Source organism: Dasypus novemcinctus, chromosome 18, assembly GCF_030445035.2.
Source record: "Dasypus novemcinctus isolate mDasNov1 chromosome 18, mDasNov1.1.hap2, whole genome shotgun sequence".
Lineage (NCBI taxonomy): Eukaryota > Metazoa > Chordata > Mammalia > Cingulata > Dasypodidae > Dasypus > Dasypus novemcinctus.
Window position 1 is genome coordinate 741283 of NC_080690.1, and position 22093 is coordinate 763375.

General features: G+C 56.4%; 2 protein-coding genes and 2 non-coding genes across 5 annotated transcripts in view; all 4 read right to left on the reverse strand.

Moving 5' to 3' along the window:
* Positions 1–1585: 1585 nt before the first annotated feature.
* On the reverse strand, positions 1586–5584 carry RPL13 (ribosomal protein L13). The gene is made up of 6 exons (XM_004471917.4): positions 5479–5584; positions 4933–5049; positions 4475–4616; positions 4113–4286; positions 2317–2373; positions 1586–1786 (listed from the first exon to the last, which is right to left on the reverse strand). The coding sequence occupies exons 2-6, from the start codon at positions 5034–5036 to the stop codon at positions 1628–1630; spliced, it is 636 nt and encodes a 211-aa protein (XP_004471974.1). The 5' UTR covers positions 5037–5049; positions 5479–5584; the 3' UTR covers positions 1586–1627.
* On the reverse strand, positions 4342–4425 carry LOC111758756 (small nucleolar RNA MBII-202). The gene has a single exon (XR_002792922.1). It is a non-coding gene; the product is annotated as a small nucleolar RNA MBII-202 (small nucleolar RNA).
* Positions 4791–4874, reverse strand: LOC111758757 (small nucleolar RNA MBII-202). Its single transcript, XR_002792923.1, has one exon. It is a non-coding gene; the product is annotated as a small nucleolar RNA MBII-202 (small nucleolar RNA).
* Positions 5585–16738: 11154 nt separating the features above from the next.
* SPG7 (SPG7 matrix AAA peptidase subunit, paraplegin) overlaps positions 16739–22093 on the reverse strand; it is a 44574-nt gene continuing 39219 nt past the window's right edge. For both annotated transcript variants that reach the window (XM_004471919.4, XM_058279556.2), the window contains exons 14-17: positions 20006–20162; positions 19137–19303; positions 18979–19056; positions 16739–17090 (exon numbers count right to left, since the gene is read on the reverse strand). In XM_004471919.4, coding sequence (XP_004471976.1) covers positions 16875–17090; positions 18979–19056; positions 19137–19303; positions 20006–20162 — 618 coding nt within the window. In that variant the 3' untranslated portion in view covers positions 16739–16874. The remainder of the gene's footprint in view (positions 17091–18978; positions 19057–19136; positions 19304–20005; positions 20163–22093) is intronic.

A 22093-nucleotide genomic window follows, 5' to 3' on the forward strand; every position in this document is an offset into this window, starting at 1 on the left:
TGTGCCTGGTCACCCTTCTTTTGCTTCTTACTTTTGGCTGGAGACCAGGGGTCCTCCTCGCCAGCCTTCCCCCAGGTGCCAGCTTCCCAGGGAGAAGGCCGAGCAGAGGCCCTAACCTCGCGGGACTTCCCCAAGTTGTCTGTGGGCAGTTGCTCTGTCCAGCCCTGCGGCAGGGGTGGAGGCAGGGAGACGAGGCACAGCCCTGGGGACGCCCTGGAGGCACCATGTGGAGCTGGGAGGGAGGAACTTGGCTTTCGTCTTCTCATCTTCTACATGGACATTCTTTTTAAGGACCGAGCATATTATTTCTTCTCTAACTTAAAGCTTGAACTGAGGACCGAGGCCTCCACTTCCTTGCTGGCTGCCGACAGGGGCTGCAGCCCCTAAGAGCGCCCAGTGCCCTTCCCAGCTGCTTTGAACTGAGCCCGTCCTTTGAAGGAGCTGGAGCTCCTCCCCGATTAGGACAGGCCCACCAGGGAAATGGCCCCTTTGCCATGTAAACGGCAAAGCGTGTCCTCTTCTACCCACAGGGAGTGTATTCCAGGCTGCAGGAATCCTGGGGACCACCTAAGGGCCCTGCCCACCAGTTCTGGAACAGAACCGTCTCCAGGATGCATCGAGACAAGAGCAGCCCCTGCCCTGCCTTAGAGCTGCACCTGTGGCTCCCACGCCAAGCCCTGCCCACCGGCAGCACCTGTGCCCCAGCCCCACACAGAGGCCTCACCCCGCCTTGCCATCAAGACCGCCTCCACTTCTACCAGCGCCCCGCGCTGCCTGCAGGGAGCCTTCCTCAGCCTGGGGGGAACAGGGCAGCACCCCCCTGCTGCCCAATCCCACGCCAGGTGCTGCAAGGTGCTGGTGTCAACAGGTCAGGTGGGCTAAGCAGGGGATGTTCAGAGAGCTGAGCAGCTAACAAGTCCTCCAAGACCATCTCATCTGAAAACATTGGATGCACTTGTCCTGCGTTTATTAAAGATTTAGTTGTTTCACTCCCCCCACCCCGCCCCAGTGGGCGTGGGCAAGGCCCTGAGGAGCTCGAGTCCGGAGATGGCCATGGCACCCTCATCTCCCTCTGACTTGACACAGGATGGACCTTCGGGCTTGAACTCTCCCACAAAGTTTATAGACTACACCTCACAAGGCCGATCGAAGGTCCAGGTAAAACACAAAGGGCTGCCATGGCCACAGCCACAGGCCAAGAACGTTCCGCAGTGACGGGCAGCAACGGACAGGGCTGTGTGAGCATCTCGCCCATGTGGCAGCTTAAACCCTGACTCTGGCTTCAAACAAACTCAAAACCGGGACCCACCAAGGGACACAGGAAAAGGCACGAGTGCCCAGGCCATCCCCACTGGGCAGCTGCTTCCCGCCCACCGCTCCCAAGTCCTCAGTGGTGAGATCACTCGGGCTAAAAAGCCCACTTAAAAGGTGACCTTTGCAACCTGTGCACAAAACCCAGCTGATAAACGCCTGCTGTCAAGCAACAGCTGCTGTGGAAGGTCCCACTCTCTCCTGCCCGGCCCCGGAGAAGCGAGACAAGACCCCACAGGAGCGCGCCCCCCACTCACACCACCGACGTCACCCGGACAGGCAGCTTTACTCGTTTATTGCAAGTCCCCAACAGCGTTTACTTCTTCTTTTCAACGTCCTGTTCTGCAGCCTCCTTGGCTCTCTTTGCTCGGATGCCGAAGAGCCGGGCGTTGGCGCGGGCCATTCGAAGGCTGGCGAAGGCCTTGAAGTTCTTCTCCTCCTCGGTGATGACCCTGGCTTTCTCCTTCTTGTAGACCTGAACGGACCAAGGGGGTCAAATCAGGCCTGTCTGTCTGTGAACCGAGGCACTAAGACAGGCCCCAGGCCCGAAGACCCTGCCTCAGCTGCTGGAGGCTGCGGGAAGAGGAACTGCGGAGTGGCCACGAGGGGCAGGCGATACTGCCGGACGCACAACGCACAACCTTGACCAAGGGGAGGCCTGGGCCAACACACCCACAGGGTCTGGTCCCTGGCCCACGAGGGATCAGCAAGCACTCTCTCGCCCAAGGGCTCGCCTGTGGCCTGCGCTTTCCAGGCAGCCGGAAGAGAGGGTCCTAATAAGGTGGGCAGTCCCAGGTGAGGGCCCCAAAGCTCACGAGAGGGAGAACACAGCCAACCCACAGGAGTGCATCTGTTAAGATTTACCATAAGCCCTAGCAAGCCTCGTGGCCACCACTCAGCCCCTCCCACACAGGCACTGCCAACACCAGACCAGCTCGTCCGTCCCACAACACTGTCCACCCCCCACCCAGGGCCCGTGCCCGACCACAGCATGGCTCCACTCACATTCCGGATGGGCATCACTGGGCCTGTCAGCTGCGTGGCCAATTTAAGCTCCTCAGCCTGTTAGAAAAAAGATGCAACGGGCTCAGCCTCATCTCACCAAGGAACTATACTCACGACCCCCCGGTGACACACAGCAGACCCGAGCAGGGTGGCCCTGGGCCCGAGCAGACGGCCCAGGAGGGAACACGAGAGTGCCTGCCTCGTTTACGGACCTTGCGGCTGGGGCTACCTTGTCCTGCAAACCAATTGCCATGTGAGCTGGGGACGTGTTAGAGCAAACCAGGGACAAGTCCCCAGAAACGTCTACTAAACAAAGACCTTATGGGTAGATATGACTAACCTAGCTCTTTAAGGTTTGCTGGAAAATATTCCTTTTGTACATAAAGCAATTAAAAGAAAAAGAGCTTTCGCTGAGAAGGAAAAACCAACCAACCAACCCAGCTCCAAGTTACAGCCTTTGCTATTCAGCATCATTTGCAGAACGGACAGAATGTAAAAAACTGCTAGTTTCTGCTGGGCAGCCTCTCAGAAGTCCCTGGAATCATCTCTAACGGGCCCCACCCCCAGGCCTGCAAGGCGCTCACGGAGCTGCCCCCACCCCCCAGGCCTGCAAGGCGCTCACCGAGCTGCCCCCCACCCCCCAGGCCTGCAAGGCGCTCACGGAGCTGCCCCCACCCCCCAGGCCTGCAAGGCGCTCACCCAGGCCTGCAAGGAGCTCACGGAGCTGCCCCCACCCCCCAGGCCTGCAAGGCGCTCACCCAGGCCTTGCTCACCCAGGCCTGCAAGGCGCTCACCGGGCTGTCTCCCACCCCCCAGGCCTGCAAGGGGCTCACGGAGCTGTCCCCCACCCCCCAGGCCTGCAAGGCGCTCACGGAGCTGCCCCCACCCCCAGGCCTGCAAGGCGCTCACCAAGCTGCCCCCCACCCCCCAGGCCTGCAAGGCGCTCACCGGGCTGTCCCCCACCCCCCAGGCCTGCAAGGCGCTCACGGAGCTGCCCCCACCCCCCAGGCCTGCAAGGCGCTCACCGGGCTGTCTCCCACCCCCCAGGCCTGCAAGGCGCTCACCGGGCTGCCCCCCACCCCCCAGGCCTGCAAGGCGCTCACCGGGCTGCCCCCCACCCCCTAGGCCTGCAAGGGGCTCACAGAGCTGCCCCCACCCCCCAGGCCTGCAAGGCGCTCACGGAGCTGCCCCCACCCCCCAGGCCTGCAAGGCGCTCACCGGGCTGTCTCCCACCCCCCAGGCCTGCAAGGCGCTCACCGGGCTGTCCCCCACCCCCCAGGCCTGCAAGGGGCTCACGGAGCTGTCCCCCACCCCCCAGGCCTGCAAGGCGCTCACGGAGCTGCCCCCACCCCCAGGCCTGCAAGGCGCTCACCAAGCTGTCCCCCACCCCCCAGGCCTGCAAGGCGCTCACGGAGCTGCCCCCACCCCCAGGCCTGCAAGGCGCTCACCGGGCTGCCCCCCACCCCCCAGGCCTGCAAGGCGCTCACCGGGCTGCCCCCCACCCCCTAGGCCTGCAAGGGGCTCACAGAGCTGCCCCCACCCCCCAGGCCTGCAAGGCGCTCACGGAGCTGCCCCCACCCCCCAGGCCTGCAAAGCGCTCACCGGGCTGTCTCCCACCCCCCAGGCCTGCAAGGCGCTCACCGGGCTGCCCCCCACCCCCCAGGCCTGCAAGGCGCTCACCGGGCTGCCCCCCACCCCCTAGGCCTGCAAGGGGCTCACAGAGCTGCCCCCACCCCCCAGGCCTGCAAGGCGCTCACGGAGCTGCCCCACACCCTCCAGGCCTGCAAGGTGCTCACCGAGCTGTCCCCCTTCCTGGGGGCAGAGGGCTTCCTGGGGAAGAGGATGAGTTTCGAGCGGTACTCCTTCAGCCGCTGCACGTTCGCCTGCAGGGACTCGGTGGACTTGTTCCGCCTCCTGGGATCCACGGAGATGCCGATTGTCCGCGCCACCTTCTTGTGGATGCCGGCCACCTGACCCAGAAACATGGACAGGTGAGGATCCTCCAGGCCGCACACCTCCAGGCCCAGCAAACCTGCTCAGTCATCAGAGTGAAAAGGGTTCAAAGGTGCTTTCATCAAAGCGGTACAGCGATTCCGGAGAATGTCATCACCTGACTGCACGCGTTTCTGAGAAGGAAAAGTTCCCGGGCGCCACTCACCCGCAGCTCCTCCAGGCTGAAGCCCCTGCCGGCGCGCACTTTGGTGTGGTAGCGCACCGTGGGGCACCTCACGATGGGCCGGATGGGTCCTGAGGCAGGGCGCGGGGCGATGCGGCGGGCTTTTGCTTGCCGGGCCTTCCGCCTGGTCAGAGAGAGGCCCAAGGAGAGTTACCTCAAGGAGACCCATCCGCTGCCCCGTGTGAGCCTGTCCGGGACCCTGCGGCTAACAACAGCGTTCTCCCAAACCGCACTCGGCCTCACCCAAGCCATTACAACGTGGGACCCAACTACCGGCTGCGCGAAGCCCGCCACCGCGGGGAAGGCCTCCCGGTCATCAGATGGAAAAGGGTTCACAAGTACTTTCATCAAGGCAGTACAGCGATTCCGGAGACTGTCATCATTGGACCGTGCGACCCACGCAGCCCCGCCAGGACGCCCCCACGGCCGCCGCCCCTCACCTGCGGATCTTGCGGGCGGGCTGGTTGAACCACGTGGCCACCCGCCGCTGCCAGTCCTTGTGGAAGTGCGGCTTGAGGATCATGCCGTTCCGGCTGGGCGCCATGGCTGCCTACGGCCTGGGGTCGGGAGGGAAAGGGTGGCGGCGCGTGACGCCCGGGCCCGGCCTCCCTCCAAGCGGGGCCCCAGCCCGCAGCGCCTGCGCCGGAGGCCGAAGCCGCCTGGGCCCGCGGGCCTCCCACGGCCGCGCCCGACGCCGCGCGCGGGGCTGGGGCCGGGGGGTGCGGGGTGGGGCCGGGGGCGCGGGATGGGGCCGGGGGGTGCGGGATGGAGGCCGGGGGCGCGGGATGGGGCCGGCGGCGCGGGGCGCCGGCCGGGGGGTGCGGGATGGGGCCGGGGGCGCGGGATGGAGGCCGGGGGCGCGGGATGGGGCCGGCGGCGCGGGGCGCCGGCCGGGGGGTGCGGGATGGGGCCGGGGGTCGCGGGGTGGGGCCGGGGGCGCGGGATGGAGGCCGATGCCAGCGGCGGCTCGGAACGCGCAGCCCTACCTGCTCCGCGGGTGAACAGACGAGAGGAAAGGCTTCGCAAGGCCTCCTGGGAAGGGAGTGCGCCCGCCCTATCAGAAAGGCTGGAGCACCCTGACCAATCAGAGCTAGAGCGGAAGTGGCGTAAGCGGCGGAACAGAGCCAGTCAAAGACTGCCCCTTCCTTCCGGGCGCTGACGGAGGGAAGGGACCGGAAGAAGGGTGTCCGGGGATTGCGGAGGGCGGGAGGAGGCGCGGGAGGCGTGGGAGAGGGCGGCTGGGCGGGGGGTCGTTGGGAAGGAGGGGCTACTTCTTCCTAGAGGATCCAAGCGTTGACGGCGCTCCAGTACGAGCCTAGTTAAGGACCACGAGTGAGAAGTAGCTTGGGTTGTGTTAAGTCACAGAGAATGTGGGATTTCTCTTTTGGAATCTAAATGATATATCATTGTAATCTGGATTCTGCTCTCACTGCTCCCCTAAATTCACTGACGACTTTCAGAGTGTTTTTGTTTCTCTTTCAAAAAACTTTGTTAGAGAAGTAGTAGGTTTATGGAAAAACCATGCACACTACACAGGGTTCTCATACACCATACTATTAACACCTTGCGTCAGTGTGGTACATTTTTTAAAGTTGATGAAAGCACATTTTTATAATGTACTATTAACTGTAGTCCATGGTTTAACTTAGGGTTCACTGTGATGTGCGGTTCCATAGATTTAAAACTTTTTAAAAATTTTAGTACCATATATACAACCTAATCACATCCAGTGCTGTTAATTTGCATTCACACTCGTGTTACGTTACCACCATCCACTACCAGAACTTTTCCATTGGTCCAAATAGAAACTCCATACCTTTTAAGTTCTAACTCTCTAAGAATTAAGTAATTTAATATAAACGATGGCCCAAAAACTTGAGCATGTTTCTCTTAAATCAGGGTCATTCTATTAATCACATTACGTAACAAAATCCACAATAATTCCCTAAAATCTAATAACTCCGCTGGGGAGTACTTTTATGAATTGATTTTGTAAGCGCTTATTTATTCAATAAGCTTGAACAAAAATCAATAATATTTTCTCTTTTCCCCCAATTTTTTAAAATATTAAATTTCGGAATTACAGAAAAGCAGGAAAAAGATAATCATCCATATGTACCTAGATCTGAATTCAATACTTGTTAACGTTTTGCCTCATTTGCTTCATGTACTTGTCTATTTGCCAAGCATTTGAAAATGTCTCTTGATACTTCTCTTATATGCCTCTCCTTGAAAAGCATCCTCTAAAAGTGAGTCTCCCATTTACTGAAATACCATCATCACACCTAAGAAAATGAACAATTCCTTATTTTTTTCTAGTATCAGGTGCATAAGTCCTACCTGATCTAAAAATGTGTCCATGCCTTTCATTTTGTGTCTCCTTAGTATCTTTTAATGTGAATCCAGCTCCTGCGCTTGCTTTTTTCTTTATAAAGCCCAGATTATTGTCTTGTAGACTATTAAATGTCTTCTGGAGTTAGCTGATTTTTTTCTCCTGTTTGTGTGGTTGAACTTGTTTCTCTCTCCTATGATTCCTATAAACTGGAAGTTAGGTCAAAAGTCTTACCAAATGTTTAACCCAAATGTATATTAACAACCAGGTACAATGAGGAAACCTGATTTTGGATCCTGGATTAGAGGATTGGAGTAAAAGAGCTTTAAAAAAAATGTTTTGTGGATACTTGGAAATTTAAATATGACCTGGATATCATATATTAGAGGTAACTGTGAGTTTACTTAGATTTGACAATGGTTCTGTGGTTTTGTAGGAGTTTGTTCTTGAGATGCTTGCTGAAGTTTGAATCTAAATGAAAGGTCTGCATGTGTTCATTGCACTAGATTTTTGCCTTTTCTGTGTTTATATTAGAAAAATATTTTGTAGGTGATGCTTTTGTACTTCATACTGCATCAGTAATATTTTCTGAGATGCATATTCTAGGAAGCTAAACATGTTCGATGTCAGTGCCAAGATCACTTTTCTCACTTTTGTTAAGCTCTTTATTTTTACTTTTTTTTACTTGTAATTTCAAAATAACTAAAAACTTACAACATAATTGGAAAAATGAAACCCCATACAGAGAGCTTGAACATACCCTTACCTCCTCAGATACCAGATTCACCAATTTCAACATTTTGCCACCTTTGCTGTTTTTTTCCTTTCTTTCTTTACTTCCCTTCCTTCCTTCTTTCTTTTTCCCCCATCCGCATCCCTCCCCTTCTTTCATCCATGCACCCATTAATATATTATCTATTGAACATTTGGTGGCAAGTTGCGTACATCCTCCACACATATTTCCTACCAAGAAGGATATTGACTTATGTAACCACCTTAAAAGCAGTTATGAAGGAATTTGAGTGACATAAAGCTTATATTCTGTATTGCAACTTTTCCTTATGTCCCATTAATGTTCTTTTGAACCTTTTCTCCTCCATTCTTAGATCCCATCCAGTATCATGTGTTACATGTCATTCCCTCTTTACCTTCTTTCTATTAATCATGGAAATATAGAGACATATAAAATAAATTTCCCATCCCAACTCCTCCCAAGTACATCATTCAGTGGGTTTCATCACATTTGCAATATAACAGTACCCTCACCACCTTCCATTACTAGAACTTTCCCTTCCTCCACAACAGAAACCCTACATTCCTTTTGCATTAATTTCCCATTGCCCCTTCCTCCCATCCCTGGTAATCTGTATTCTAATTTCTATCTCTATAAATTGTATATTCTCTGATATTTTCATTGTGGTTATTATGAGGCTTAAACTTAACATCCTAACTCTATTGATAGCTGGAAAATGTGCAAATTGCAGGATCGTGAATAAATTCTTTTCTCCTCCACCATTGGGTGAATTTTTGTTCTCTTACAGGTGCAGCTTTCTAACAGTACCTTCCTCACAAGACCCCTGGCATCACTTGTTTTTCTTCTCAACTACCCTTTTTTTTTTTCTCTTTCTCCTATAAAAACCCTAGTTCCCATTTTCACTTTGAACTGGTTTGCGGAAGCTTCCCCTAGTTCCTTGCTTGTGCACTCACAACAAATCACCTTCTCACTAAAAGACACATTTGTCCTTTGTAGTGGGGATCAAGAGGGCCTGTCTTGTGGAAGTGGAAGTGGCTCAATGATAGAGCATCCACCTACTATGTGGAAGGTCCAGGGTTCAAACCCAGGGCCTCCTGACCCATGTGGTGAGCTGGCCCAGGCACAGTGCTAATGCATGCAAGGAGTGCCGTGCCACGCAGGGGTGTCCCCCACGTAGGGGAGCCCGACGCCCAAGGAGTGTGCCCCATAAGGAGAGCCGCCCAGCGCGAAAAAAGTGCAGCCTGCCCAGAAGTGGCGTTGCATACACGGAGAGCTGACGCAAGATGACACAACAAACAAAGCAACACAGACTCCTGGTGTCTCTGACGAGATTGCAAGCAGACACAGAAGAACACACAGTGAATGAACACAGAGAGCAGACAACGGAGGAAGGGAAGGGGAGAGAAATAAAAACTGAATCTTTAAAAAAAAAAGAGGGCCTGTCTTGGAAATAGCTGTCCTTAATGGTAACTCTATTACAGTCTCTCTGCTTTGATATGAACTTTTTTTTTTAAAGATTTATTTATTTATTTCTCTCCCCTTCTCCTCCCCGTCCCAGTTGTCTGTTCTCTGTGTCTATTTGCTGCGTGGTCTTTGTCCGCTTCTGTTGTCAGCGGCACAGGAATCTGTGTGTATTTTCGTTGCGTCATCTTGTTGTGTCAGCTCTCCATGTGTGCAGCGCTATTCCTGGGCAGGCTGAACTTCCTTTCGCGCTGGGCGGCTCTCCTTACGGGGCACACTCCTTGTGCGTGGGGTTCCTTTACACGGGGGCACCCCTGCGTGGCAAGATACTCCTTGAGCACATCAGCACTGCGCGTGGGCCAGCTCCACATGGGTCAAGGAGGCCCGGGGTTTGAACCACAGACCTCCCGTGTGGTAGACAGACGCCCTAACCACTTCTGCTTCCTGCCAAGTCCACTTCCCTGATATGAACTTAACTTCAATAATATACGTTAAGGGAAGCAGATGTGGCGCAAGCGATTGGGCTCCCGTCTACCATATGGAGGTCCAGGGTTTGATGCCCAGGGCCTCCTGGTGAGGGCAAGCCGGCCCATGTGGTGAACTGGCCCACGTGGAGTGCTGGCCTGTGCAGAGTGCTGTCCCACACAGGAGTGCTGGCCCATGTGGAGAGCTGGTGCAGAAAGATGATGCAACAAAAAGAGACACAGAGGAGAGACAATAAGAGACACAGCAGATCAGGGAGCTGAGGTGGCACAAGAGAATGATCGCTTCTCTCCCACTCCAGAAGGTCCCAGGATCGGTTCCCAGAGCTGCCTAATGAGAAGACAACAGACATAAAAGAACATACAGTGAATGGACACAGAGAGCAGACAGCAGGGAGGGGGGATTAAATAAATCTTTTTAAAAAAACCTTATTTAAAAAAAAATAGTATACATCAACTCTGTGCCTGCACCTCTCCATCCCCCCACCTCTCTGTAGTCCTTGTCACAAGTTACATTTATATATTGAGTCCAAAGCCAGTGATGTATCATTACATTTTTTTACAATGTCAACCTTAGTTTTTGGTTTTTTAAAGATTTATTTTATTTCTCCCCCCCCCCTTGTTGTTTGCACTTGCTGTGTCTGTTCATCTTCTTTGTTTCTTTAGGAAGCACCGGGAACTGAACCCAGGACCTCTGATGTGGGAGGGAGGCACCTAATCACTTAGGCCACCTCCATTCCCAGCTTTGTTCTGTCTCACATCATGTTTTTCTTTTTGTGTCTCGTTGTATCACCTTGTGGTGTCAGCTCGTTGCACATGCCCATCACCCCAGCTCACTGTCTTCTTTAGGAGGCACCAGAAACCAAACCACAGACCTCCCATGTGGTAGGCAGGAGCCCAGTCACTTGAGCCACATCCACTTCCTAACCTTAGTTTTTAATAATTCTTTTTGCAGAGAAAAAAAAGGAACTAGAGAAAATAAGCAATATTGTATTTTCCAAAGATAAAATTAAGTAACCTAAAATCGCCTTTTCTGTAATTCTAAAACTTGAGAATGGGGAAAATAATTTTAATATTCCCAAGTTTAAATAAAAATTGTTTAACATGAAAAAAAAAGTTTTTGTTTAGATTTTACCCAATTTCTTCATTTTTGTTGTAACCTAGAACTGTGTGCATACAGAGTACTTTGTGCCTCCTTCTTGGCAGGTCTAAAAGTCACTAACAATGGCCGTATCACACGTCCCTGCCTGGGGGACTTCCCAAGCCGGCTGTAGACAGTTTGAAGCAAGGTGGTGATTTGATCAGATTTGCATTTATTTCTAAAAGGATTTAATTAGCAAATTTAGATGACTGAGGAGGTAAGGAGGGCGGGGGCCAAGTGGCTGGCTGGAAGGCCACCCTCCGGTGGTGAAGAGCGTGACGGGGCAGGGAGGCAGCGGCAGGAGAGAGGCCAGGGGACCCGGGCACAGAGCGGGGCGGGAGGAGGAGGGGGCCAGCTATGGACTGGGGCCCAGCCAGACCCAGCCAACTGCAAAGGAAAAGCGTGAGGCCTCTGGAAGAAAAGAGAATTCGTGCAGCCCCTGAGGGGCGCGGCCTCTTGCTTGGAGGGAGGATGGAGCCTGGCCGGGGTTCAGCCAGTGAGCCACAGGAAACACGTGGGAAGGTGGCAAAGAGAAGCAGGAAGCACCTAAGTCCCAGCACGGAAGGGCTTAAACCAGGCTGAGGCAGCTGGCGGCCGAACGCCTGGTTTCTTTGTAAAGTAGGAAGCTAGGCTATGCATAAGGATGAGGAGTGGGTTCAGGCGGTGAAGGCCGGAGCGCTGGCTCGGGTGGGGGACTCGTTTGGGCTCTTGATTCTTGACCAATGCCTTTTCTTCTGATTTTGTCACATCAAAGTAGTTGTGAATCCTTTTTATAGAAGTATCACGGGTGAAAGTTGCAAAGAAAAATGTCCCCACGTCCCCAAAGTGAGCTTTCTCCCTAACCCGCCACACACTGCCAGAGTCCCCAGGAAGGCTCTGCTTCCGGCAGGGCCCGGGCGGCGGGCGAGGCTCTGCACCGCCTCCTGAGTCGGTGTTTTCTTCTCCTGCATTTCCTCCTGGACATGTACGGTCTCTGGACAGACTTCGCTATTGTTTGCCAAACTGTTCCCCAAGATTTCACAGGTTTTGTTGTCTTCTGTAGCTATCTGAGGAATTGAAATTTCCACCAGGAAAATTCTTTCCTTCCCAGGAGCAACAAAAACGACCGCTGGGCACATCTGGTCTCCACCCAGCTGCTGAAGCCCGAATAGTTCAGCCTTACCCCCGCTGGCTGGTTTGCCACTCAGATTTGAGCAACTTTCCCTTCTGGATCCGGCTCTCCGCCTTCTCTGCCGTCCTGCTGTTCAGCGGCACGCCCGGGCTCGGGCGCGAGCTCAGGAGGCAGAAGCAGCGCGGGCTGCTCCCCCGCGGGCTGAGGCCGCGCCCCGGGTGGGGGCCGCGGGCAGTGCGGGGCCGCCCGGTTCCCGCGGTCCTCGCCGCCCCCCGCGGGCGCACAGCCGTCCCGGGCGCGCTCCCGAGGGCGCGGGCAGCCTGGTGGGGCCACGCCCCGGGCGGCGAGAGCGCATGCGCCCGCGGCCTCCGGGCCACGCGGCCCCTCGTTCCCGCCCAGGGCCGCAGTGACTTCCCGCCCAGGAGCGCTTTCCTGGCCGGGCCTCGTTGGAGCGGATGGACTCGCCCGCCGCCCGGCCTCGTGGCCGGCCTCGTCCCGACCCGGAGCCCCGGGGCGATGGGCCAGCTCGTCCTGAGGGGCAGGGCGCCACGTGAGCCACCAGCCGCGCCCCATCCCGCGCCCACTCGCGTCGCTACGCTTTATGCATTTGCCTTTTAGATCCTCTAGGAAGCAACGAGTGGAGTCACAAAGCAAAGCGCAGCGGCACTGGCATTCACCCACGCGGTCCTTCCTCGCTGGGCTGGCTGTTGGTGATAAGCCCTCGCCTCTTGTTTAACCGGGAATGTCCTCATTCCACCCTCTTTTAAAAAGTAATTTTTTAAATTAGAGAAGTTGTAGTTGTACAGAAAAAGCGTGCATAAAAGTGTTCTTATATCCCTACCCAATTTTTAACACTTTGTATTAAGTGGTACCTTTGTTATAATAATTGAAAGATTATTAATTTAATTGTACTTATTAACGATGATCCATAGTTTACATTAGGGTTCCCATCCTCCTTTTTGAAAGACAGTTTTGCTGGAAATGGAATTCTTGGTTTAGAGTTTTTTGCTCTCATTACTTTAAATCTGTCTCCCCACTGCCTTCTTGCCCCCATGGTTTCTGATGAGAATGGCACTTACCTTGAGGCTCCCCGTATGGACCAGTTGCTTCTCTGGCTTTCACAATTCTCGATCTTTGGCATTTGATGGTTTGATTTTTGAGTTTATCCTATTTGGAGTTGTGCGTTGAGTGTCTTGTAAGTGTATATTCATGTCTTAACGAGGGAAGTTTTGAGCCATTATTTCTTTGAATAACCTCTCCGCTCCCTCTCTCCTTCTGGACTCCCACAGTGTGTATGCCTGCACACGTGGGGCATCCCACAGGTTCTGTGAACTTTTCCTTTCTGCTCCTCAGATGGGATTTCAGTGGTCTTGTCTTCATGTTTTCTGATTCTTCTGCCAGCTCCAAACTGCTGTTGAACCCATTACTGAATTTTTTAAAAATTTATTGGTAATTTTTAAAGATTTATTTCTCTCACCGCCCCCCCCAGTTGTCTGTTCTCTGTGTCCATTTGCTGCGTGTTCTTCTTTGTCCGCTTCTGTTGTTGTCAGCGGCATGGGAATCTGTCTTTTTTTGTTGCACCATCTTGCTGCATCAGTTTTCCGTGTGTGCGGCGCCATTCCTGGGCAGGCTGAATTTTCTTTCACACTGGGCAGCTCTCCTTATGGGGTGCTCTCCTTGCACATGGGGCTTCCCTACGCGGGGGGCACCCCTGCGTGGCAGGGCACTCCTTGTGCGCATCAGCACTGCTCATGGGCCAGCTCCACACGGGTCAGGAGGCCCTGGGTTTGAACCCTGGACCTCCCATGTGGTAGGCGGACGCTCTTATCAGTTGAGCTAAATCTGCTTCCCTAATGCTTTTTTTTTTTTTTAAGATTTATTTTTATTTATTTAATTCCCCTCCCCTCCCCCGGTTGTCTGTTTTCTGTGTCTTTTTGCTGCGTTTTGTTTCTTTTTTGTCCGCTTCTGTTGTCGTCAGCGGCACGGGAAGTGTGGGCGGCGCCATTCCTCGGCAGGCTGCTCCCTCCTTCACGCTGGGCGGCTCTCCTTACAGGGTGCACTCCTTGCGCGTGGGGCTCCCCTACGCGGGGGACACCCCTGTGTGGCACAGCACTCCTTGCGCGCATCAGCACTGCACATGGGCCAGCTCCACACGGGTCAAGGAGGCCCGGGGCTTGAACCGCGGGCCTCCCATGTGGTAGACGGACGCCCTAACCACTGGGCCAAAGTCCGTTTCCCCCTAATGCTTTTAATCTCCTTTGCCTGGGTCATCACTTCCTGTTGGAGTATTTTATAACCTTTTGCTGAAACTTGGGCATTTTGATATTTTATTGTTATTTCTGGAATTTAGGCATTCTCTCAGGTATAAGGCTGTACTCTCCAGTGACTAACAAATTTGTAGTCAGGAAGGCGCAGGTAGAAAGCAGAGAAAGCGGCTGGGAAATGGGCACCAGGGCGCTGCAACCGCCCATCAGCAGCACGCAGGGCCCTGAGGGCAGAGGAAGGTCTGCAGCGCCTGCAGCCTGCCCCCCCCCCCAGCTCGGGGGCTGGTCTGGGTGCTCAAGCCCCCATCACAGGCCTGGCTTGGGTCTGGCCCTCATCCCAGGTTCAGGCACCGGGCAAGGTACTCGCCCTCTGTACTCCAGCCCCTTCCCACTGTGCTGTCATGAGGGTGCTGGCTCCCCCCCCCCCCCCCCCCCCCCCCGTCCCATCCCCTGGGGCTTTGCTTGCAGGAAGGGCCTCCAGTGCAGGGGAGAGGGGAGGGGACAGTGAGCTCACGTCCCGTGTCCTTACGATCCAGGGGCACAGAGCCCACCGTCGTTCACAGCTCGCCTTGTCCAGGGAGCTGGGCTTGGGGCCCGCTCCATCCTGGCAGCGCCCGGCTGAGTAACCAAGCAGCTTGCTGGACCCACGCTTGCCCCGGATCAACAGGCTTCTTCTGACATAAGCCACCCGCAGCCCGTGCTCCCTTCCACCCCGTCCCCGAGGCCCAGGGCAGCGTCCCAGCACTGCCCCCGGGCAGGTCTCTGTGCCCCTTCCTAACCTGGACATGGGCAGTGCCGCTGCGGCCCTGGCAGCTGGAGCTTGGGAGTTACTGCTGCTCAGAACTGAGCGTTCAGAGAAGTAGGAACCCAGGGACCTTGCCTGCTGCACGCAACCCAGACAGCCACGGGGCCCGTTTTTCCACATCTCGCTATTCCATACTCACTTCCTTTAAAAAGTATGGAAAACAGGGCAAGAAAGTTCTGAAAAGAAATCCTGCTGTAAGCACACTCAGCTTTCTCAGTGGGGAAAATTAGAGAAGTGAAGTTACCAAGACGTCCACGTCCTTCTGACTCCAGGGACGGGCTGGCTCCCCAGGTGCCACACTGCCCAGGGCTCGGCCGGGCCTGCAAGTGCTGGAAGGGCACGCGACTGCCCCAGACCACCCAAGCCAGAGCCCGGGTGCAGGCCTGGGGAGGGGTGCTCCATGGCTCCCAGGGTCCCTCACCTCCCGACATCTCCAGGGACTGGGTCTGCTTCGGAGGAGAGCCACCGAAGGAAGCCACAAGCAGCTTCCGCAGTCCCTCCACACGTGCAATCTTTGTTGTTTAAATTAATGGCTGTTTTAAATCAGTATCAGTGGCAAAGTGATTTTACAGTGTTTTGAAAAAAAAAAAGTCCCTGTAACACTGCAGAAATTAGCATCCTAACCGTGTTTACCAAAATACTCCTGGCCAATCATGGCCTACAGAGAAGTCGGATTTAGGCCAAGTCCAAGATGTCTAAGAAATGCTTCACATCAGTGAAAAACTAAGTTTAGATTAGAGCAGAGAACAGGTTATGATTTTAGAACTATGGGTTAATTTCACTTGATAATCTTTGCTGAATTTCTGGGACTTTCTATGCTGTACAAAATACTGCTAAAAATGCATGTTTATCTCAGGAGACGTCAGAGGGTCCTGGACGAGGGCAGCTTCCACCTAGCACTGCTCACAGCCAGGCTGGTGGGAGGAGGGAGCCTCGGGCGCCCGGGCGCTGGCTGCTCCCCAGGGCACGGGCAGGAGCTCCCGAGGCCGGCACGGCTCCCACCCACACGCTCTCCTCAGCACCGTGTGCTGGGTGCGCGGAGGACTCACAGGTCACTGAGCAGGGCCAGGGGCTGCCAGCACCTGCTGTCCACCACCAAGAGCAGAGCCCGAGGGCCTTCCTCCCCTGGCGAGCTCCTCAGGGGCCCCAGGACGCCAGGCCTAGCCGGGGGCCGAGCTGTGCTTCCCACCACGTCCACCCACTTCCTGGCTGAGCTCCTGACCCTCCCCAGCAACTGGTTTTCCAAAGGACAAACCAGACCTGCGAGACGGGCCCGGGTCCTGCTGCTACAGCGCTAGAGCTCCAGGGCCCTTCGGGGATGAATTCACACAGGGTGCCCGCCCCTCCCTCCAGGTGCTCAGTGCTACCTGCGCCCGCCCCCAGAAAGCACAGGAAGTGCTCCCGTCCTCGCTCCAGCCCTGTGAAACCCCAAGGCCTGGCGCAGGCAGGCCCGCTCACTCAGACACCGGAGCAAGCGTGCTCGGCCCGTCCAGCCGGGGCAGGCTGGCCTGGGCACTGCCCTCGGCTGGGCTAGGACTCCTGCAGGGGCTTTCGACGGCGTCGACCTGGGCTCAGCACAGGGCTTGTGGCTCCCGCCAGGCTGCAGCTCGCTCGGCAGGGCCAAGGCAGGTGCTCGGCTCCGCGGGCCCGAGCCGCCACGTGAAGCGTGAGCACAGCGTTCTCAGCGCAGAAGCCCAGGAATGCCCGCAGGACAGCGGCCCGGCCTGCACCCAGACCGCAGCGGGTCTCGCGCTGAGCAAAACAGGGCCCATGGCGCTGGGAGACCACGGGCTGGGGTCCGCAGGAGCTGCCCCCCGTGACAGGGACATGTGGGGACTCAGGGCACTGGGGGGCATCGCGCTGCCTCCCCACGGGGAAAAGACATTAGACACGGAATTAAGCCAGGGGACCCTGCAAGGACATTTACTAGTCATGGTGGAACGGGTGCTGCCGCCGGCGGGGCCCACAGGGCCGAGGCAGGCGCGGGGCTTGGCAGCCCTGCTGGGGACAGCGCCGCTACAGAGCGGCCCCACTACTTGGGCCAGGCTGGCTCTTCCTTGTCCGGCTCTCCCCCACGCAAAGGGGGCCGGGCAGGGGCCTCTTCGTCCCCGGAGCCCTGCTTCTCTCTCTCAGCGTCAACCCACGTCTGGGGCGAGATCATCTTCTTGGGCCCGTGGGGAGGTGGGCCGATGAGGGCCTCAATGTCCTCGTAGCTGATTACCTCCTTCTCCAGCAGTGCGTCTGCCAGCTGGAAGGGAAGACCGGCCGTGAGCTGACTGCGCCGCGCAGAGTAGGGCGTCTGCAGGGCAGAGGCCTGCGGGGGGCTGCGCCCAGCATGCTCATGCATTGAGGCTCCTCGCCCCATGGGCAGGACATCAGACAAAGGATCGCTCAGCCGGGACACAGGTTTCCTGGCTGCCACCCCATGGGTCTCCTCCCCTTTCGAATTGCTCATTTGTGACAACCTAGACTCCGGTCCAGAGCAGCTTGTCTGCGTGGGCAGGGGATCTGGGGACACAGGAGGCGCGTCAGCGCCATCTGGAGAGCCCTGCCTGTGGCTGTTGCGGGCAGCACCCCCTCGGCCGCGGCCCAGCCCTGAGCGCAGCTGCGGCTTCTGTAGGACCCGCTGCCTGCAGCGATCCTGCCTAGACGAGGTTTAGCTGTGGATGGCCACTCAGACAGGTCAGCCCCGCACGCCCAGCAACGAGGGTCGTCAGCGTGAGCAGAAGAAAGGTGGACACAGCTCACATGGGGAGCGTGGGTGTGGATGTGTGGGTGCAGGGCCCACAGGTGGGGTGCAGGGGGCACAGGTGGAGGGCAGGGGCTGCAGGTGGAGGGCAGGGGGCACAGGTGGGGTGCAGGTGGAGTGTAGGGGGTACAGGTGGGGTACAGGGGCCACAGGTGGAAGGCAGAGGACACAGGTGGCATGCAGGGGGCACAGGTGGAGATAGAGGGTGTAGGTGGAGGGCAGGGGACGCAGGTGGAGGTAGAGAGGGCAGGTGGGGTGTGGGGGGCACACGTGGGGGGCAGGGGGTGTGGGTGGGGGAAGGGGTGCAGGTGGAGGTAGAAGGCGCAGGTGGGGTGCAGATGGGGTACAGGGGGCACGGGTGAGGGGCAGGGGGTGCAGAGGGAGGGGGCCCTGGCCCTTCCCCTGCCCGGGTGCTCGAGAGCAGCACCGGTCAGCCCACCCAGCGCAGGCCCTGGCTCGGTGGTGGGGGGCCCGAGGCTCTGCTCATGAGCCCCCAGCCTGCAGAGCCCCCGCCTCTCTCTACGAGAACAAGCTGGAGAAAGGACTCCGTGCCCCCTTTGTCCACCCAGCATGCCACAGAGGCATCGCGCCGCGCTGTCCGTTCTGGATGGAGGCTCGGCAGCCGCTGTGTCCCTGCACCCCCAGGCCCCTGGAGACGATCCGACCACGAGGCACACCAGACAGACTGATGTCGAGGGACGCCCACGGGCGCCCGACCAGCATGATCATGGCACGGACGACTGGACACCGTGGGGCTCCTAGAAGGCTTCAGGGACTTTGGGGGAAAACAAAGGGCGTCTGGATGAAGTCAGGGCCTCAGCTGGTAAGGGGTGGGGTGTACAGGAAGTGTGCTGTGCCCCCAGCTTTCCTGGAAACCTAAAATTACTCAAAATAAAAAAAGTTATTGAAAGGAACACAAGGAAGCGACTGTGGCTCAATTGATGGGGCTCCTGTCTACCCCTGGGAGGCCCTGCCTTCGCATCCCGGGGCCTCCTTATGAGGGCAGGCTGGCCCGCATGCCACGGAGAGCTGACACAGCAAGATGGCACAAGGGGAGACAAGCAGATACAGAAACAGGTGCAGCGAATGGACATTGAGACCAGATAGCAAGAAACAAGCCGCAAGGGGGGAATAAATAAATAAATCTTTTAAAAAAAAAAAAAGCAAACAAAACTCCAGGGAAAAGGTCAGATGAAGCAGAAGTGGGCGTGCCTGGGCATCGCCATAGCTGGGAAACTGGACGTTATTCTTCTGCTTTCAAGCAAGGTGTTCATCAATCTCATAATCGAAAACCAAAAACAAACAAGGAGACTGGAGGGTCCCAGGTGGCTCCACGTGCCCCTGGAGCTCCGTGGTCACTTCCGTGGGGGAGAGCCAGGAGCCTTACCGCCTGCAGCTTGTCCAGGTTGTCCCGCAGCACCTGCTCCGTGCGCCTGTAGGCTCTGGCCACCAGCAGCTTGGCCTCCTGCGAGGGAGGGGAGAGCAGCCTGGGCCTCACAGCCCCGTGCCCCGGACCCCGCCCCAGCAGGCCGCGGCCGCACTCACCTGGTCCATCAGCTGCTGCAGGCCCTGGCTGAAGGGGCGCCGCCCGACTCCCGCCGAGCTCGCCTGCGCCTCAGGGAAGGAGACGGGGCCGACGCTGGGCGCCATCCCAAACTGCCTCACCATGGAGTAGGCGACCCGGGTGACCTTCCTCAGGTCGTCCTGCGCACCTGCAGTGGGAGAGCCAAGAGGGCAGGCTGTCTGCTGACGCTGTCACGACCGCCCGGGGCCCAGAGGAGGAGCGGGGCAGCGCGGTGCTCCGAGGGGGGAACGGCGCTCGGGCGCACACCACGCAGCCTTGAGGACCGCTGCTGAGCGACGCCTTTTACAGGACAAACCCGCAGAGGGCAGCTGACTGCCGCCGCGCCCGGCGAGAGGGAATGCTTAACCGGCACGGAGCTCCTGCTTGGGGCAACGAAAACGTATCGGCAGAGGGAGACGGTGATGGCGGCCACCCAATTACATGCTCCAACGTGCTTAAAACGGCAGGTTTTATGTTATCTAGTGTTTTCCAGTGTTAACACTAGAAAAAACAAAGACCTACCCAGGAAGTCTATGAAGGTGGAGAGGAGGTCAGTGGTTAGGGCCAGGGTAGGTAGGGACAACAGCTACAGAGCACGTGGCTGCTTCTGAGGTGACGAAAATGTGCTAAAACTGACTGAACCGGCTAAAACCCTCCGAAACGTCCTATGCACACGTCAAGTGGGTGGGGGTGTGCCTGTGGGTTCTATTTCAGCAAAGCTGCTAACACACCACGTGAAGCTGACACTGCGCTTCAATCCCACGAGTCCAGCTCCTTGCTCAGAGCCCTCCCAGGGCCACCAGGTGCCACGCGGCCAGGACTCAGGCCGGCTGCGCCGGTGTGGGCTCACCGGAAGTGACCTTGTTGAAGGAGAGCGCCTCTGAGGCCCGGCCGCCCAGGGCCATGCACATCCGCTCAAACAGCTGCTCCTGCGTGAAGAGGTGCTGGTCCCGGGGCAGCATCTGGGCAAAGCCCAGGGCGGCATTTGTCCGCGGCGCGATGGAGACCTGCAGGGCGCCAGGACAGAGGGTCAGCAGCAGGCAGTGCAGTTAGGGACACATGCGCTGTCCTCGTTTCCATCCCGTCAAAGGGGCGGCTCATGGGAGCAGAAAGGGACTTGGGATCGGGAGCCAGCACTTACTGCGCACGTGGAGCTAGGGTCTGACAGCCACCCAATGGAAGCCAACCAGAAGGGCGACAGCGCCCACCATTCCCTCTGGCCTCCTCCCAGGCCGCCTGCCGAAGAAGCACCGGTCCCGAGCCAGGCTGGAGCCCCACCCCATGTGGCCAGGGCGGCAGGGACGGGACAGGCGCCTAGGGCCTCCCCATCATGCTCGCCGGGAGCCTGAGGCCGTCCGAGCGCTAAGGGGCAAGAGGACAGGCGAAGCTGCCCAGCTATCGCGAAGAGGAAGTTTAGAGGAAGGCGGCAGGCAGCGCCCATTCCGCAGGGCCGTGCCGACCACGGCAACTGCCACGAGCCCCTCTGGCAGAGCCCGCGGAGGGAGCTGCCCCACGCTCCCCTCAGAGCAGAAAACGGGGGTGCCGTGCTCATGGGTCTTTCTGCGCTGGTTTGGAAAAGGACAGAGGTGACGGTGGCACACTGATGAGGGTGTGATCACAGCACTGAAGTGGGCGTGCACGTGGCTAAAGGGGACACTGTGTTGCTAGAATGTTCAACAGCCAACTCTGGGGTGGCAGAGGACTGTGATTAAGAATACAAAAAGAAAATTCTTTCAGGATCTGTAATAAAGTTACATCACTAGCGCAGAAGCGATACATGGGGGAAAACATTCCTTGAAGCACACTTCTACAGGATACAAATGTTTTCCTGTTGTCAAAGATAAGTATGTTCTCTCAATAGAGAACCACACAAAAACTAATTTAGGAGGTACTGGGGATTGAACCCAGGACCTTGTAATGGGAAGCAGGCACTTGACCACTGGGCTACATCCACACCTGCTAACAAAATATTAAACTTCCATCCTTGTTAGGTCCTGCACTTTCTCAAATAAAATAGCCAAAAGGTATGGAATTTATAAACTGCGACTTAATGACAGAAAACAGGGGAAGTGGACTTGTCCCAATGGATAGGGCATCCGCCTACCACATGAGATCCGTAGTTCAAACCGGGCCTCCTTGACCCGTGTGGAGCTGGCCCACGCACAGTGCTGATGCGCGCAAGGAGTGCCCTGCCACGCAGGGGTGTCCCCCGCGTAGGGGAGCCCCACGCGCAAGGAGTGCGCCCCGTAAGGAGAGCCGCCCAGCGCGGAATTAAGTGCAAGCTGCACAAGAATGGCGCCGCACACGCGGAGAGCTGACACAAAAAGATGACACAACAAAAAGAAACACAGATTTCTGGTGCCACTGATAAAGGATAGAAGTGGTCACAGAAGAACACACAGACAATGGACAAAGAGAGCAGACAACTGGGGGCGGGGGAAAGGAGAGAGAAATAAATAAAAATAAATCTTAAAAAAGCGGCCAATATGCCAAATCTTTGATCTTAATGCTTGTACTTATGAACCTTATTCCTGAAAAAATGAAACTGAGCCTAATTAGAACTAATGCCTAACAGTTACCCCTGAAAGCCTCCTCCTCACTCAAGGGTGGCCTCTGTCTAAGCCAGACCTCAGCAGGTGAGCTCACACCTTCCCCCACGGCTCCCGGGGATGGGCTTCCGGCGGGGAGGGATCATTACTCAGCATTAGCCACTGATGTATTTGGAAAAAGACCTTGACGAAAAGGGAGAAAGATGAAATAAAAGTTTTTATGACCAAGAAATTTCAAAGTCAGTCGGGAAGTCATTCTGGAAGTTACTCAAGCAGGAGGGATGGGCCTGGACAGGACGTTTTCCGACACTGCCCAGCCACCTCCTTGCCTTTTCAGCTGACGGGAGCTAAGCACCGACTGCAACCTGCTAGTTTCTCTATTTTTGAAA